The sequence below is a fragment of the Salvia miltiorrhiza genome, chromosome 2 (genome assembly GCF_028751815.1).
Source record: "Salvia miltiorrhiza cultivar Shanhuang (shh) chromosome 2, IMPLAD_Smil_shh, whole genome shotgun sequence".
NCBI classification, from domain to species: Eukaryota; Viridiplantae; Streptophyta; class Magnoliopsida; order Lamiales; family Lamiaceae; genus Salvia; species Salvia miltiorrhiza.
Window position 1 is genome coordinate 72,550,985 of NC_080388.1, and position 17,601 is coordinate 72,568,585.

Sequence of the window (17,601 nt, forward strand, 5' to 3'; positions counted from 1 at the left end):
TAGATGCCATCTAGTATAATTTTTTATCAAGTTTGTAATATAGAGTTTTTTGAAAATATTAAATAATTAAATCAATATTTTTTTCTTCTTCTTTAATTCAACTAATATAGTGAATTCTACGAGTGTTTGGTGATTTGAACTAAATCCCTACATATAATAAACTAAATTTAATGAATTTTCTTTTTTCAGAGAGAAATGTAATATATTAATTCATGTCATGATAGAAAATTATACTTTCAAATCATTTCATCCTGAAAACCGTGGTAATGATCTGTCTTGTTTAGCAGTTTAAGTCTAAGATAAAATAAGTTGAATATACAATTTATTTTATAATGTATAATTACAAAATAAAGAAATTGATACTCTCCCGTCTCGTTGTTCGTATCTCATTTTTCTTATTGGGTTATCTCATTTTCTAAAAAGGGGCCAAATTAGTGGACAAGAACATCTTAATTTCTGCACTCACACAATTTAACTCCACTATTTATAACATTTTAATTTTCGTGCTTAAAAGAAATGTGACGAACAATGTAACAGAGGAAATAATACTTTTACTAGCGAATACGAGCGATATAAGTCTAAATAGACCACATATGTGGAAGGCAAACTAAACATTCAAATTCAAATAACCCATACTCATTGGCGGCAAAACAAATGCTAAACTTTAACATTACTTTTTTTTTTGAAATAAAAAACTTTTTTTTGAGTAATGAAATAAAAAACTTTAACATTACTTAAAACACACGAGCAACATGAAATACTAACAGGAATGAACAGTGTGAAACATGCACCTAAATTTTCATTTGAAGTATTTGTGGTCATTTTGAAATAGGTACTCTTGGTTGTTTCTAGTAAATTTATAGCTTTCTTTTGAAATGGACAGTAAATTTATAGTTACCACTTATCAGAATATTTGATCACAAAATTTGTACTATTAGAGATCTTTAGATGAGTAATTTGTCTTCCTCTACTTCTTTTTATTAATTATATTGAAGAGATTTTAACGAGGCTCAACTCTACACGAATTGATGTGAGAATTGTTATATCCGTGAGTTATTAGGTTTATTTTATCATATACTAATATAATGTAATGAAGCTTTTATTTTTCGCTCAACAAAAGAGCAATCGGGTTTCGTAGACTGGAAACAAACAAACGTTCGTTACCAGAAAATATTGAGCAGTTTAACTGCCGACAGCTGTTCATCCACCGATCAAGACATTTCACCAAAATCAGCAAAGTGCCAACACATAGATCCAATCGATCCTTCAAAGTTGAAACCCGTTTTCTCTATCTCCCTCAAGCAACACCCAATTAAAAGAAAGATCCAAAAAGCTAAATAAAGCGGGTCACTTTTCGATCCATCTCTGCTTGTCGTCGTTATTTCTGTATGCTTCTCATTCTTGATCTTGATCTCCGTAGTTCAAATTTACATTTTTAGTTATGGGCATGAATTTTTGTTTATGGAGTTAGGCCCAGATTTGAATTGTTAGTTAGTCGTTGCTTCCAATTTAAGTAAAGAAAGTTGGCGGTTTTTATGTGTGGTATTTGGTGTGATGATTGACTAGAGTTTGAATTTCTGGTACTATCCTATTTTTGGGGGAAAATGTCTGATTAGTTTCTGTGTACTGTTTTGTGTAGTTTTTTTTAAGCTGGCAGCGGAGGAGTTGTGAAACCACGTCTATCACACTGGTTCAGATTGGGGATTATTATTTTTATAGGGGGATTCGTTAGTTCTGAGATTTAAAGTACTGATTTATCGATATCAGTTTGTTGAAGAAGTGGCTGAGTGGGAAGCATTCATTATGTTGTGTAGAGTTTAGCATTTAAATGGCTAGTAAAGAAAGTGGTGAAGGCAATGGTAGAGAGCAATTCAGAAAGTGTTGAGGAAGGCAGAAGTGATGAGCTAAAGGATAGTGTTAAGAGAGTAGGGATCAGGCGGGAACCTTCCTTCTCGGGTTGGTGTGATGAAGATGGAATCCCACAATCAGCTCTATTGCGAAATGAGGGCGTGAATGAGGAAGACTTTGATTTTGAGTTGCCTTTGGTTCAGTCACAAATGTCAGAAAAAGGAACTGTAGACAGAGAGAGATTCTATTCAAGTAAATCTCACCATAGGATGGAACACAGTGGAGGCAGTGGTGATGCTTCCACTAATGGTTTGAGAAATCAAAATGAGTATGTGCCTTTTGACGTTGAAAGTCAGCACGATGCTGAAAGATATTCCGGTAGCAACAAGGACCTTAATCATTCCGGTAGCAACAAGGACCTTAATCATGTTGATGGCAATGGCATATATAGGAAAAAACTGGAGAACCCAGTTTCTGTTGCCGATGTGCTGAAGACATTGTTCTTTATACTGGTTTGGTACACGTTCAGTACATTCCTGACACTGTAAGTGCTCTTTTTCTTTATTGTTTATGGATTTCTTATTGCCTTGATTCTGGTTGTTGGTTCTCAAGAACGTGCCTTTTACTTATTATTTATACCTATCTATTGGAGCAGGTATAATAAAACTTTATTAGGGGATCATATGGGGAAATTCCCTGCGCCGCTGTTAATGAATACCATTCACTTTTCCATGCAAGCTGTTTTGTCAAAGGGCATTACGTGGTTTTGGTCCGACAGATTTCAACCGTCTAATATGTCATGGAGGGATTACTTTGTAAGAGGTAGGAAACCAGTTCAGTGCACATTTATTTTGTATCTATTGCTTGTATGACGTCCACATGATTCATATATAGTTAGTCCGCTCATTTTCCTGATCATATCTGTAATAGTCATATTGTTGTAGTTGCCTTAAGTCTTTTTGTGACCAAGTTTTCTCTTTATCTTTCTGAAAATGCAAAAATGATAAAAGCTGCCAAGCACTAAAGGAAAAATGAAAAGAAAGGACAGAGGCGGGGTCTATTTCGCAGGACACAAACTAAGTTTTTGTTTTTTGCATATAGTGACTAGTGAATATTGAATTACAAGCCGTGTGGATGAGTTCATTCTTTATTGTGTAGATGCGTAAATTGATAAAATTAAAAAATACATAAGATAGGTAGATTTAATATACAAAAGCTAGGATGAATAAGTTATAAAAACATATTCAGTCCATTTAGGGCTTATATTAGTATTGGAGCATGCTATCAGCAGGACCTTTAGCTACTTTTTCATAGTCTTGATGCTATTATTTGTGTCAGACATTCTGGCATGGGTTTTCCCAGATGGAGCTGCTTGCTGTCTTTGCCTTCAAAAATTCTTTATTGGACATAGCCCTAAGACTTCATGAATAAGCAAGCTTGCTTTTCTGAAGAAATTATGCTTCTTCATGCTCATAAAAGGAGAAGCATAAATTACTAATTCTTTACAGAAAATAATTTTATTTTTTCTCCTTTTCTTAATTTGCTAGAATCATTAACTTCTCTGACAACTAATGCTACAGATGGCCTTTGCCTTTCACAGTTGTACCAACAGCTCTCAGCACTGCAATGGACGTAAACCTAAGTAACCTATCACTGGTTTTCATCTCCGTTACATTCGCCACTATGGTTTGTCATTCTTCTTTATCAGATTAATTATTTATATCATTTTTGAAGGACCACTTGGTTTATGGTGTTTGAGCATTTCTTCTGGTGGGATCCTGTTCAAATCTCATCAAGTGTATGGTAACACATGTAAACAGATGAATCAGTTAACTAAACAAGGAATATGGAGAACTGAGAAATGAAGTGAATGATAGTAGTCAAATTTGTTCAAACTTGAGGAGAGCCGAAAGCAAATTTGAGATGTTATGCAGAAATTCATAGAATATCATACTTCAGAACTCATAAACAAGACCTAATGTGTAGCCTTGGACATGGCTTATACAAATATCATATAGGACCAATTGAAAGACCTAAAACTGCAAGAAACGAGCTATACTGAGAATCATCAGTGAAATAGGAAAGGGTTGAAAAGTAAGAGACCTGGTGGTTTCTTCCTGTCTGGATCCTCAAATTTTCTGCGTATTGCTTATAAGTTACTGGTGTGGATTTAGTTTAAGCTTAGCACAGAAGGCCGCATAGGCTTCACTTCACAGTCTGAAACATAGCTAAATATATTGTGTCCTGACTTATTTTGGAGTGACTTCTTTCCTATTGCTGGTAATTCTTTTATCCTCTTGGGCATGCTTAGATAACAAAGTTATTATTCTTGCTTGCAGTGTAAATCTGCAGCACCGATATTTCTCCTTCTTTTTGCCTTTGCTTTCAGGTATTTCTCCATAAACCAGCCTGTTTGGTCTTCTCTCTCTGTGAAACAAAATTGGTTCTAATCATCTCCTGCACCATATACAACTTCGTTCAGTTTCAACTAAATATTGTTTATGAAACTGACATAGTTTTTAAGTAATATAAGGGATCTAAATTGCAGAATTCTGCAAGGTTAATTTGCAATGTTTAGACAAGTTCGTTTAGAAGCTTGCTTAATGATTTCTATCAATGATTATATTACGCAATATATGCCACTGATAGTTACTCTTGCTGATGAGATTTTCATACCGACACTCTGTTTCATTTATCACTAATTTTGTTAACAACAGATCATGCACTTGACTGCACTCATTTGCATGTACATGAATACGTTATACTTGCGTAAGTTGAGTAGTTGTATGAATAAGGTATCTGCCGGTTATCCGAGATTCTCGCATCAGTGATTTATCCTTGCATAAGGTAGTCATTTGCGTGAACATGAATACTTTATACTTGCATAGGTTAAGTAGTTGTATGAATAAGATATCTCCCGATTATGCGAGATTCTTGCATGAATGATTTGCAATTTGTGAAAAAACAGGATTCAATTATTAATTGTAACCACTGTATTAAATGGATCAAGGGTGATTATTAGGTCTTAGTTCTCATTAAAGATTTAGCTCTCTTTTGATCCACGCCCTCCATATATACATATATTTGAATTGGAACGTCAACCAGATACATGCTTGGTTAGATTACTGATTAAGATGGAAAAAGCAAAAGTTGGAAGGACAAACTAATTATATGTTTGGTCAGGTAAGGATGAAAGAAGGGATTAGCCTGGGATAAATAATAATCAAAACATTAGTTTGGTGATAAATTTGAATGAGATCTGAGAATTATCTGTTGCACTTCGGAGAATACATGGAAAAAGAAGTATTGTAGCTTTTACTGTTGAACGACTGGGATCAGAGATTCAGTAGGCTAATATGTTATAGTTTAAGGTAGTAAGGCCATGAAATTTCTTGTAGATTAAATAGTAGCATAAAGTAGGGCTCAAGGTTATTGTGCGTTCATGTTTAAAATTACACAGAATATCTTGACATTTATTTCTGTCTTAATACAGATGCATTTTTATTAAAATTTGATATTATTCAAAGTACTCTAATTTCTTATTTTTGTTGGTGATATTTAAGATTGTTATCATAAGTTTTTCTTTTACTTGCCTACTTTTGCTGTAAACTGCATACAATTTTAATATTATGAACTGGCTTTTGACAAAAAAATTGTTTTATAAGATTGGAGTCACCAAGCTTTAAGCTGCTCGGTATCATGTCTGTCATTTCTGTGGGGATACTATTAACAGGTAAGATAATCCATGACATCCTTCCTATTGCAATTTTTTGTCTTGTTGTGAAGATTTTGGTACATTAGAGAATACAGACCAGAACGAATGGAGAGACTTGGATACTAATACATGTCAATTAACTGTGATTCTATAATTCTATTGTGTATTCACAAGTTTGGGATGGATGAATATCATCTTTTACCGACTTTATTCTGCACGTCGATGATTGTGGGTGAAAGTTCAAGAAGCTAGCATTTGCTTTTGTTTTACTTCTGTGCATGCCCATGTTTAAGTATTTAAGTCTGATTTTCGAAATGGTCATTTAAAATTTTCTCCAGCATAATGCTACACGAAATCCTATATGTTAGAAACCAATATATTTATTTGCCATTGAAATTTTACGGTTTTCAATTTTCTTCTGCTGCTGGATCTTATTACTCAAGATGATAAATGAAATTATTTCCTTGTTTCTTATTTCTGTTATGTAGAATTTAGCTGCTAATTATAAAAAAATACTTGTTTGTTCTAGCCTCGGTGCCGTGGTTTGTCGATCTTATGGGTGCAGACTTACTTCTATCTGCAAAATCTTCCTTTGTTAAAAATCTTATTTGAGTGCAATAGTAACATTGGAATTAAATCTTGGCCTGGACTGAATGGCATTCTAGCCTATTACAGAATTAGAAGAAATAAACAATAATGAACAGCTAATATGTTTCTGTATGAAGATGAATGCCTTGTTACTTCAGAATGGCAAGTACTAAAATCACGATAGATTCAGCCTTAATCATTTGCGTCGTAATTTTTCTTTCCAACATCTTTGTACTGTAATGCAGTTGCAAGAGAGGCAGAATTTGAGTTTTGGGGTTTCATATTCGTTATGCTTGCTGCTGTCATGTCTGGGTTTCGGTGGACAATGACACAAATACTTCTCCAGGTATAAGCTGCATTATACCTGACTCAACTGATTCAGTCTCGGTGTCTGAATAATTTTGTTCTTGTTTATGTTTTATTACCTATATATGGTCTCATGGTTGTGTTCCTTTCTTTTGTTTTTTAACAATTGGTACATGATGATATCAAAAATGGAATGAAGAAAGAAACCTATGGTAAGTGGTTGTATAAACTCTCTCTACAACATTACCTTGGCAAGGCTTATAGAATTGGATCATTTCTTTTAAGATCCTGCTTGTCGTTGACTTTAATGTGTGATCCTATTAAGTTTATGACATCTCTGTTCCTTTTCTAGGTCTTAAAAATCCACTTACTTTGATGAGCTATGTGACCCCTATAATGGCAATTGCAACTGGTGTTCTTTCTTTGATGCTGGATCCATGGCATGAATTGAGAAAGAACGATTACTTTAATAGCTCATCGCATATTCTGAGAAGTAGTTTGCTAATGTTGTTTGGTGGCACTCTGGCTTTCTTCATGGTAAAATTTTTTAAACCAATGTACTGGGTATGGTGATGGCATACTTCCCTAGTAATTTTATCTTTTGATTCTTTTCCATAATTTCTCTGAACCATCCAAATGGATACTCATTACTCACTTAGTCACTTCTTTCCCTATAAAAAATCCCATTCTCTTACTTGGTATCAGCTAGAGATGTCGACTTTCCATTCTCCGCATTTTCTCCAAAGTTATAGGTCAAAAGGCTAATTGTGAACCATTCTTAAACATCAATTAGTTGTTTTTTGCGTTCTTCAGTTTAAATCTCTTTCATCTGACAAAAGCTTGATACTATTGCAGGTATTAACAGAATATGTTCTTGTGTCTGTAACAAGTGCAGTAACAGTTACAATAGCAGGGGTTGTGAAGGAAGCTGTTACTATTTTGGTATGATAAAAATTACCTTACTACTAATATCCTACAGTTCGGTAGAAACTGCTAATGTGATAATTCATTTGGCAAATATAAGGATTTATGACATTGGACAGTGGAGAGTTCTCTTATATATTTGAGGAACCATTGTTCTTGAAATTTTTTTAAATAAAAAAAACAAGAAAATCCTGTCTCACGGATTTATTCGGCTTGTTCAACTGATTATGAGACTTTAATATGTTTTCAGGTGGCCGTGCTGTATTTCCATGACCAGTTCACCTGGTTGAAAGGGCTAGGCCTTCTGACGATAATGGTTGGTGTCAGTTTGTTTAACTGGTACAAGTAAGTAATCATGACTTCACTCTGTTTTTTCCTGTTTCCTGTTCTAGCCAATGGTCTTAAGCTCAGCCAAATATATGTCTAGATTTGGAATTGCTGCTGTGAATGATTTTTCTCCAAATCTGGTTGCTATTATGTTTCCTTCACTGTTTCTTGATCTATGGAAGTCACTACCCTGTTGAGGAAGAATAATGCTCTGTTTATTTATGTAGCTACCGGGTTATTATTTACTTAGCTTGAACTCATGATTCCTGACAATATTTAGTACCACAGCACAACTTTGAACTTGCTGAGGGATATGGCTTTTAATTTTTGAGCACCCTAGTTTTAAGAAACACGAACAGTTCTTCGATTAGGTTGTAGCAGAAATTTATGTTCTGGCACTGTGGCAGATATAGTTCACAATTTCTCCTTTCATCTGTCTGTTAAAAGTTTGTGTTTCATTTATTAACAATAAATTAATCCATTACGGGACTCTCATCCATCTATTTGATTTTATGTGCCTATCAGGTATGATAAGTTACAGAAGGGAGAAAATTCTGTTGATTTGCCAACAGAGAATGCAACTTCAAAATACGCTATCCTCGATGAGATGGATGAGGAAGAAGATAGCCCTTTAAATCGGAGTCAGTGAACTCGAGTAAGCTCATTACTGATTGCTCAACTAAGCACTTTTACAATCATCCATTAGTTGTTATACTTTTTATTCCTTCTCTTTCTTCAATCACATAAAACAATGAAATAAATAGGAATTCATCTAGATGACTTTTAGCATGTTATGTTTAATCGGGGGTTAGTTATATCAAAAGCTACTAGTAGTATATACTTTCAATGTTGTCGTCTTTCTCTGCGATCCTTGTAGTTTATTTCATGGTGGAGAACTAGGAACCTTAGCTTCGATTTTATGAACGGGGCAAGAGGATTTCATCTTTGATTGTGGCAGGTCGCACGAATCATGGCCTCCTGGTGCGAGCCTCGGATTTTCTTATGAGTACTCATGCATCTTTGATTCAATTCTAGGAAGGATTTGGATGTTTGACTACTGGAATTTTTGATGATTTAGTCACTGCTCATGAGATAATTCTCTGAAAATGATAAATAAAACAATTTTTTATCATAAAATTTGCTTGCCACATTCATTAAGAATTCTTAGTCAAGAGTATTCATTATATTTTTGTCGATGTTCAGTTTCTGGTTGTATTCTATCTTGTATAACTACGACTGTATATTACTTTTTCTTGATTTGATATTGGAATTCTTAGTCAAGAGTTTTTTTTTTTCTTTTTTTTTAAGTCTACCACAGTGATAAATTATTTGTTAAATCAACCAACCATCTCAAAAACTAGTACGGAGACACTTATATTTCTACTTCTTGACACAAAGAACTGTCTCAATAAACTAGTACTCCCTCCGTCCCAACTCCCAATAATGAAGACACACTTCATTTGGGCACGGAGGTTAACGCGAAATAGTTTAGGAAATAAAGTGTTGTGGCCCATATCATTAGTGCATTTGATTCAGGAGTTAATTAGGGGCTTTATTTACTTTTATTTTAAATTTATTTTGGAAATATAAAATTTTAAATTAATAAAATTTGAATTTTTTAATTTAATTAATATTTATTTATTTATTTTGCAGAATTAACTGTTATTTGAGTTTTTTAAACATCTCTAACTCTCTCTCTCTCTCTGCATCTGTCTCTCTCCTTCCTCACAAGTAAAATAAAGAAATTTGAAGACCGTACGACGATGGACTCGAATTCAAAAACTCAGACTGTGAGCGTTAATCACCTATCGTTAGGTTAATACACGCATACTATAAATAAAACTGAACACCGGAGTATTTAGAAATGTTTAATTTTCAGAGACATGACTATCTGTCTCAAAAACGATTTTAGGGACTTTTCTAACTGTCTTAACGAAGACTTCCGAAACCAACCATCTCAAGAATGTAATTTTACCATTCTTCATCACTCAATTCTTCTTTGTTGACCAACATAGCAATGAAAATTCCAATACCAAGGGAAATCAAAAATATCCACGAAGACGAAAATTCAAACTCTTGTACTCATATTATATAATAACGATGGCTCCATTCTTTTATTGCAGTAATGTTTTCATATATAATTTGTCTACAAAGTAAAGAAACAATGAATCTACTCTACATAATACTGGCAATTCCTTGTGGTGTTGTAGCATCAATATACGCATGGAAGTTCTTCTAATGCCTAATGGTGAGGTTCCTCTGTACAGAGAAACTCATTGCTTATCTTGCTACTATTTCAGTTCATGTTTAACATGCATGAGACAGACGCGGATAAGATTCAAAAGTGAAAGGATAAGTGAGTACCATTTTCTCTTTCTCTTTGGACTACATTCAAAATGATTATCAACTTATCGATTTGTTTGATAAGATCTGTGAATATATGTTGTTTCTGTCATCCTCCATTGAGGCTTGCTTATGTTGTTTGCTATGCAACAGTGCGATAAGAGGAGTGATCGATCATCATCATCATACATGAAGAGTACAAACTCAAAACACAAATTCATCAATCCAAATTAAATTGTTGCTGTCAACCTCTTGTTAAGACCCAAGAAGTCTCTTCCAACGGGCGTATCCCAAAACTACAAAGAATAGCAGCAGACACGCAACCGTCATAAGCCCAACAACTTGCCAGAATACCCCTTTGGTGTCGTAAAGCTTGATTTTAATATTCATGCCATACATCCCAGCTATACCAGTTTCTACTGCAATGGCAAAGGAGGCAATCAGAAATATCAACTTCAGCTGCATCATTTCGTTGCGTCGACCGTTAAGTTGGATAGTTACATAATCTTCTGTGTCACCGATATGTTCTCGTAACTACAGGAGAACAAGAGATTATCAATATTATTTCGAATCAACAAAAAGACTAGACTTTCCAACTTCATCAACAAGAGATTATCAATATTATGTTCTCTACATCATGAGTTTTTTTTAGGGAAACACCTCATTACCATATAGAAACCAAAACTAAAACTAGCACACCCATGATTAAGAATGAAAAAAAGTGCCGATACTCACAGAGAGAATTTTACTGCGGGTGCTTTCAAATAGCATGAAGTAGTCTTCAAGCAAGATTTCTAGGTCCTGTACATCCTCATAATTGTTGCCACTTCTGGGTCGGCAGAGTGCAGCAGGAACAATGTCATTTGATGCATATCTCCATTGTTGAGTCTGTATCCAGTTCCGAGTTAGGTGTAGTTGGGCCATATCTCCATTGTCGTCTAAAAGATGTTCGATTTCATCCCTCACCTATTACCGCGAGGCGAGATAGATTTAGAGCAAGGATCCATCGTTAACAAACCTTAAACAAGATAACTGACATGCAAACCACATGATGTTTGACAAGGTACGTACACAGTGAAAGGAGAAGCTACAGGTTCAATTGCCACATAATATTTGCCTAGCACTAGAACCTCTCATTCTCATGATGGATAAAATGCAAAAACTATTATTGATATGAAGGAACATTAATTCACCACATGCATAAGCTGCATCATCTCGATCGAAGGGTTAATATAATTATATGACGATCTGGCTACAAAAAATAACAAGAGAGAAATTATTTGAGTTACCTTATGCACCCGTGCAAGCAAACGAGTGAGATTGCTTTTGAAAGTCCGCATATACTCAAGATTCTTGGTGCTAACACTTTTGGTTACTTCATCTAAAGCAGGGTAAACATTCCTCTCAACTTGAGAGACACTAGATTCTAAATATCCGTATGTAACCTTTAATGCTATTTCCAACACCTGGAACTCAAAAGGCAGTAGTAGTTCATCTTCAGAAGCTTCTGGATGTTGTCGATTCTTAGAAGATAAATGCCGCGTTAGCTGATCCACAAATACCAGAACCTCTTGTTGAAGAGGATCGAGTAACATTACTTCTTCTGCTGAGACTAATGCTCTTATAAATTCCAAACTAAGGATCATACATTTTTCTCTAGCTACATAAAAGGAAAAGGAAACGACTTGTATAAGTAGTGACAATCAACCACTTGGTCAAATTTTGTAGCATGAATTATCACTATCCATAACCAAGTGAGAGGTGGAATTCATGTCATTGACTTCACTTCTGTAACATCAAAACCAACACATGCAGACCAAAATTGCACAACTAAACACACATCGCCCAACACCCACGCAAAAAGCACTAAGAGTTGGCCTCATAAAACCAACTAAAAAGGAGAAAATTTTGCCAAAAGTTATACCAATAATGCCGGAAGGATGATAGAAGATTGGCCCCAGAAGCCCTAAATCCCTGGCGGGAATGGAAAAGCGCTTGATGATGACGCTCTTATCGCACTCGATAGTTTCTGATTGCCCTAGGCTATCTATCCGCATCCAAAGATGCTTGCTGACCCACTTCTTCTTTCCACATGCCTTGCTTGTAGTGCTCGCCTGCTCCATCGCCAGACGAGGAGGACGAGAAGGAGGCAACATAGTCCAGACCATCTTCTTCCGTTTCTTCCCACATGCCTTGCTTGTAGTGCTCGCCAGCTCCATCGACATAACCATCTTCTTCCAAGGTCTGCCCATATATCTTCTGTATCAACGCTGTTTTATAGGTCCTATCAGGGTGGTAAAGGCCTGCCCATATATCTTCTGTTTTATACTCCCTCCGTCCACTAATTAAAGGCCTATATGAAAAAACACGGGTTTTAAGAAAAAGTGTATTTTTATTAATTGAGTGGAGAAAGGGTCCCACTTTTTTATAAAGAATCTTTGACTTTTTGATTAAATAATGAATAAAAACTTACCAAAAATAGGTAGGCCTTGTTTTTGTGGACGGATCAAAAAGGCAAGTAGGCCTTGAATTGGTGGATGAAGGGAGTAGGTGTTTTATAGGAACTATATATCAGCGTGGGAAAGGACTCCCCGTATCTTTTGTTTCATGCAATTGTATCTTCAGTTAGTTACGGGTCCTATCAGCGTATCAAATTTACCTCATAGTTAGTTACGGGGTCCTATCAGCGTACCAAATTTATCTGATTGGTTTGCTTTGGTTTATTTTGTATGCCAATACAATTTAATTTAATTTATTGAATTATAAAATTATATTTTATGATTTAATTTAATTGGTCACTGTGAAAGAAACAATAACCAAGTTACAACAAAGATATAGAATATTCAGATTTATTGATGAATACCGCAAGAAAAATAAAATTTACCTGTTTTCTGTTGTGCCTATCTCACTACAAGAAACTGCGCGAATAGCGACGGAAAATTCCGTCGCTAATCCCTAATTTTCCGTCGCTATTTTTAATCACCGACGGACGGCCGACGGAGGCCGTCTGTCGCCGTAAAATAGGTCGCTAAACCGAATACCGACGGAATTTTGGTCCGTCGCTATGTTAGCGACGGAAATAACGACGGTTCGTCCGTCGGCGGAAAAACGACGACGAAGGCGTCGTCAGTCAATAGCGACGGAAATAGCGACGGAAATAGCGACGGGTGGCGGCGCCGGAAGCTGGCTGGTGGCGAGGGCTGGAATCTGGCGGGTGGTGGCGCCGGAAGCTGGCTGGTGGTGGAGGCCGGAATCTGGCGTCTCACGCCGGCGAGGGCTGGCTGGTGGCGGCGCCGGTCCAACGCAGGGAGAACTCGGCTAAGTCTTTCGGCGCCGGTCCAATGCAGGCTGCAAGTGGCGAGAACGCGAGGAGGACGCAGGTGGGGGAGAGGGAGAACGGCGATGGCGGAGATTATGGGCCGGTCGCCGGCGATTGAGAATCAAATGGGGGAATTTTGAAGACCAAGGCTGGATTTTCAGAACTTGGGCGAGAAAAAAATGGAGAATGGGGCGGAAAAACTGATGGAGGAGGCTGCCCAAGTAATTCACGTTTTAGGGCTCACCGACGGATTCCATTCCGTCGTTATCATTTAATTTAAAATTTGATTAAATAAAAAACGTGCTATTTAACGACGGATACGGTTCCGTCGGTAGTACCGACGGATCGTATTCCGTCGTTATTTTCTATTTTAAATTTAAAATAGTAATTAATAAATACCTAGCGACGGATTTATTTCTGTCGTTAAGTTTTCCATCGGTAGTCCGTCGTTAAATCCGTCGCTAATTTCACGTAAAAATTTTTTTAATTTTTTTTTAAATTTCCGTCGTTAAGTCCGTCGTTGTTCCATCGTTATGTCATTCCGTCGTTGTTCCGTCGTTAAATCCGTCGGTGTGTTACGACGGAAATAATTCCGTCGGTAAATCCGTCGGTGTCCGAGAGCTTTTCTTGTAGTGTCTGTTGCATCTGAACCTAAGGAAAAAAACAAATGGTGTAGCGGTGGCCGATCCAGTCTTAGCTAGCCTAGTGGGTGAATCCCCACTTCTCATGTATTAGGTATAGTGTTCGAATCTTTTAATATGCAAAATTTATCTTTTATTTTTTATGCTTTATTTCTTTTTCTTTTTTTTTTATATTTCTTTAGAAATAAAATTTATAGTAATAAATAAATTGTGATATATTGGATAATTGTTGTTTATGAAGATTTTTGCTTATATCAAATACTCCATCCGTCCACGAAAGAACTTCCTATCTTTCCTTTTTGGCACGTCCACAAAAGAACTTCCTACCTATTTTTGGACTATACCCCACCACTTATAATCCTCTTACTTTTCACTTTTCACTTTTCACAACTCTCAATATTAATTATAACACATTTTCACCACTCCCAATACACTCAATTACCTTTTATCCACTCTCAATACACTCAACAATATTTTTTCTTAAAACCCGTGTCACTCCCTCCTAGGAAGTTCTTTCATGGACGGAGGGAGTATTACTTTTGCTCATATTAAAGTATTATTTAATAGAAATATGACTTCTTGTAATAACTAATACTATTACTTTTGTTCATGTCAAATATTACCTTTGCTTATATCAAATAATAAATACTCTATCCGTCCCACAAAGCTTGACCGACTTGTTTTTAAAAATGGCAAAAAAATTACCATTTATTCACATTTTCACTTTTTCACCTACCACACTTAACACACAAAATATCAATATCTTAATTCATGTGCAGAAAAGAACTAGGTCATGCTTCATGCCTTCATGGGACAAAAGGAGTATAAAATATTACTTAATAAAAATATAACTTCTTCTAATAGCTAATACTATTACTTTTGCTTATATTAAATACTTACTTATTAGAAATACGACTTTTGCTAGTATAAAATATTACTTTTGCTCGTATAAAATATATTACTTCCTCTAATATGAAATACTCCCTCCGTCCACTAATTGTTGTCCTAGGTGAAGTGTAAATTTACACTTCACCTAGGACAACAATTAGTGGACGGAGGGAGTATTTCTTTTGCTTATATCAAATATTGCATAACAGAAATATGACTTTTTTTAATATTTGTATCAAATATTAACTTTTTATATTTTTTTTTCAACTTTTTTTTTTCTGTTTCATTGCGTTTTTTCATAATTTATCTTTTTTTATATATAAAAAAGAAGACGTTAGATCAATTTTTAGTTGAGGTGTTTTATTTATATTTAAATTTTATATTTTTTCACAAAAATTTGTGACATATTTCATAAAATTAAACAAAATTTCACTAAAATATAAATAAGATATTTTAATAAAATAAAATAAGAGTTTTATCTAGAGAAATATGACTCTTAATAATACAAAAGTAATTAGATTCTCATTGAACTTGAATGTGATGGAATCGGTAGTATCGTAATTTCATTCTTTTTGAAATTATGATTGTTTTAAATAACAAATACTACTTTTACGCATATCAAATATTACTTAATAGAAATATGACTTCTTAATCTAAAAAAAAAAAATATATCACTTATTCTAATAACAAATATTACTTTTGCTCGTATCGAATATTACTTAATGTATAGTATGACTTATTCTAACAACAAATATTATTTTTGCTCATATCAAATAAAAAATTTGTTTATATCAAATATTACTTTTGCTCATATCAAATAACAAATATAAATATTACTTTTTCTAATAACAAATATGTATTACTTTTAAATATTACTTTTGCTCATATCAAATATTACATAACCAAAATATGATTTCTTCCGTTTCAAAAAAAGAAATATGACTTTTTCAAATAACAAATATTACTTTTGCTAATATCAAATATTAATTTTGCTCATATCAAATATATTACTTAATAGAAATATGATACAAACATTATTTTTGCTCATATCAGATATTATTTAACAGAAATATGACCTTTTCTACTATATTACTTTTGCTTATATCAAATATTACTTTGCTCTTATAAAATATCAATTCTTCTAATAACAAATACTATTATTTTTGCTCATATCAAATACTATTAATTTTTCTCATATAAAATGTACTTTTTCTAATTATAAATGTTACTTTTGCTCATATCAAATACTCCCTCCGTCCGCCAAAAGTATTCCACAATTACTATATTTGGCGTCCGCAAAAAGTATTCCACTTTCCTTTTTAAGTCATGGTCCCACCATCCACCTTTATATTTTAACCTTACAAACATTCTTTATTTACAAAAACCCACCTCAAATTCAATCTCAACCACACATCTCATAAAGTGGTGGGACCCTTTCTCCACTACATCAATATCATCACACATTTTATTAAACTCCGTGCCCGGCCAAAGTGGAATACTTTTGGCGGACGGAGGGAGTATTATTTAAAACAAATATGATCTCTTATAATAGTAAATATGAGTTTTCATAATAGCAAGCATATAGAATTACTTAATATCAAATAAGACTTTATGCGCAATATTTTTTAAGAGAATAAAAAGCAAAACTTATTCTTAAACAAGACTTTTATTTAAATATGAATTAGATTTTTCCCAAAATCAAATAAGACTTTTCTTTAGAGCAAATAATATATTTTTATTTGTAAATTAAACTTTTGTTTAAGTGTGAATTAAAGTTTTCATAAAATTAAATACTAAGATTTTTCATAAGATTAAATATTTTTTTATTAATAACAGATATTAACTTTATTCCAATTTCTAAATCAAATATAACCAAGTGGTATGACAAATCTAGCATATACAATTCCATATTAAGTTTTTATAAAACTTCATCAAGAACTGATATAACAAAATATTTATATATTCAAACATTTAATTAACAAAAGTGGTTGGAATTAATATAATTTGAAATGCACCATCAATTTATATTGATCAAATTAAATTAAAAAAAGAAATATTGATAGAATTAAAAAAAAAATCATACTTAGAAAAGCAAGTAAAATAAATTTGTTTTAGTTGAACGAAATTAGTACTATTACAAAACTGTTTTTTTTTTTTTTAAGATTTCTTTTATACAAGAAAATGCAACAATAAAATAGAAATTATATAAACGTAATACATTTAAGAAAAAAAATATTAATGTAAATACAATACTGTTTTTTTTTTTTAAAATGGCAGATATTATATACTCCATGTTGCAAATATTGTGCGATACTTTGAATATGATGTTCTTTGTGTCGTAAAAAGTTACGACATACTCCCTCCGTCCCCAAAATAAGTTCCTCTTTGGGGACGGCACGAGTTTTAAGGAAAAATGGTAAAGTGTATTGATAGTGGAAAAAAATATGTTATAATTAATATTGGGAGTGGTGAAAAAGTGAAAAAATGTTATAATTAGTATTGAGAGTGGTGAAAAAGTGAAAAGTAAGAATAAATAAAGTATTATTAGTGGTGGGGTAGTTGTCTAAAAATGGAAAGAAAGAAAGAGGAACTTATTTGGGGGACGTCCCAAAAAGGAAAAAGAGGAACTTATTTCAGGGACGGAGTGAGTATAAGTTGTAATGTCATAAGAAAGAGTAGCAAAGTATGATATGCCGTATAGT

General features: G+C 33.9%; 2 protein-coding genes across 4 annotated transcripts; one reads left to right on the forward strand and one right to left on the reverse strand.

Annotated features, from left to right (window-relative positions):
• The first annotated feature begins 1,081 nt into the window (after positions 1–1,081).
• LOC131009099 (probable sugar phosphate/phosphate translocator At1g06470) lies at positions 1,082–8,989 on the forward strand. Of its 2 annotated transcripts, none has more exons than XM_057936311.1 (13): positions 1,082–1,386; positions 1,640–2,392; positions 2,504–2,670; positions 3,449–3,534; positions 4,188–4,237; positions 5,514–5,581; positions 6,397–6,497; positions 6,657–6,669; positions 6,810–6,994; positions 7,313–7,399; positions 7,632–7,726; positions 8,234–8,363; positions 8,667–8,989. In XM_057936311.1, the coding sequence occupies exons 2-12, from the start codon at positions 1,857–1,859 to the stop codon at positions 8,355–8,357; spliced, it is 1,512 nt and encodes a 503-aa protein (XP_057792294.1). In that variant the 5' UTR covers positions 1,082–1,386; positions 1,640–1,856; the 3' UTR covers positions 8,358–8,363; positions 8,667–8,989. The 2 variants fall into 2 exon arrangements, with proteins under 2 accessions (XP_057792294.1, XP_057792295.1); XM_057936312.1 differs by having other exon boundaries at positions 1,082–1,346.
• Positions 8,990–10,045: 1,056 nt separating this feature from the next.
• On the reverse strand, positions 10,046–12,373 carry LOC131009100 (magnesium transporter MRS2-4-like). Of its 2 annotated transcripts, XM_057936314.1 has the most exons (5): positions 11,976–12,373; positions 11,341–11,711; positions 10,787–11,017; positions 10,282–10,585; positions 10,046–10,177 (listed from the first exon to the last, which is right to left on the reverse strand). In XM_057936314.1, exons 1-4 carry the CDS (start codon positions 12,301–12,303, stop codon positions 10,307–10,309), a joined length of 1,209 nt encoding a protein of 402 aa, XP_057792297.1. In that variant the 5' UTR covers positions 12,304–12,373; the 3' UTR covers positions 10,046–10,177; positions 10,282–10,306. The 2 variants fall into 2 exon arrangements, with proteins under 2 accessions (XP_057792297.1, XP_057792296.1); XM_057936313.1 differs by lacking the exon at positions 10,046–10,177 and having other exon boundaries at positions 10,205–10,585.
• Positions 12,374–17,601: the final 5,228 nt, after the last annotated feature.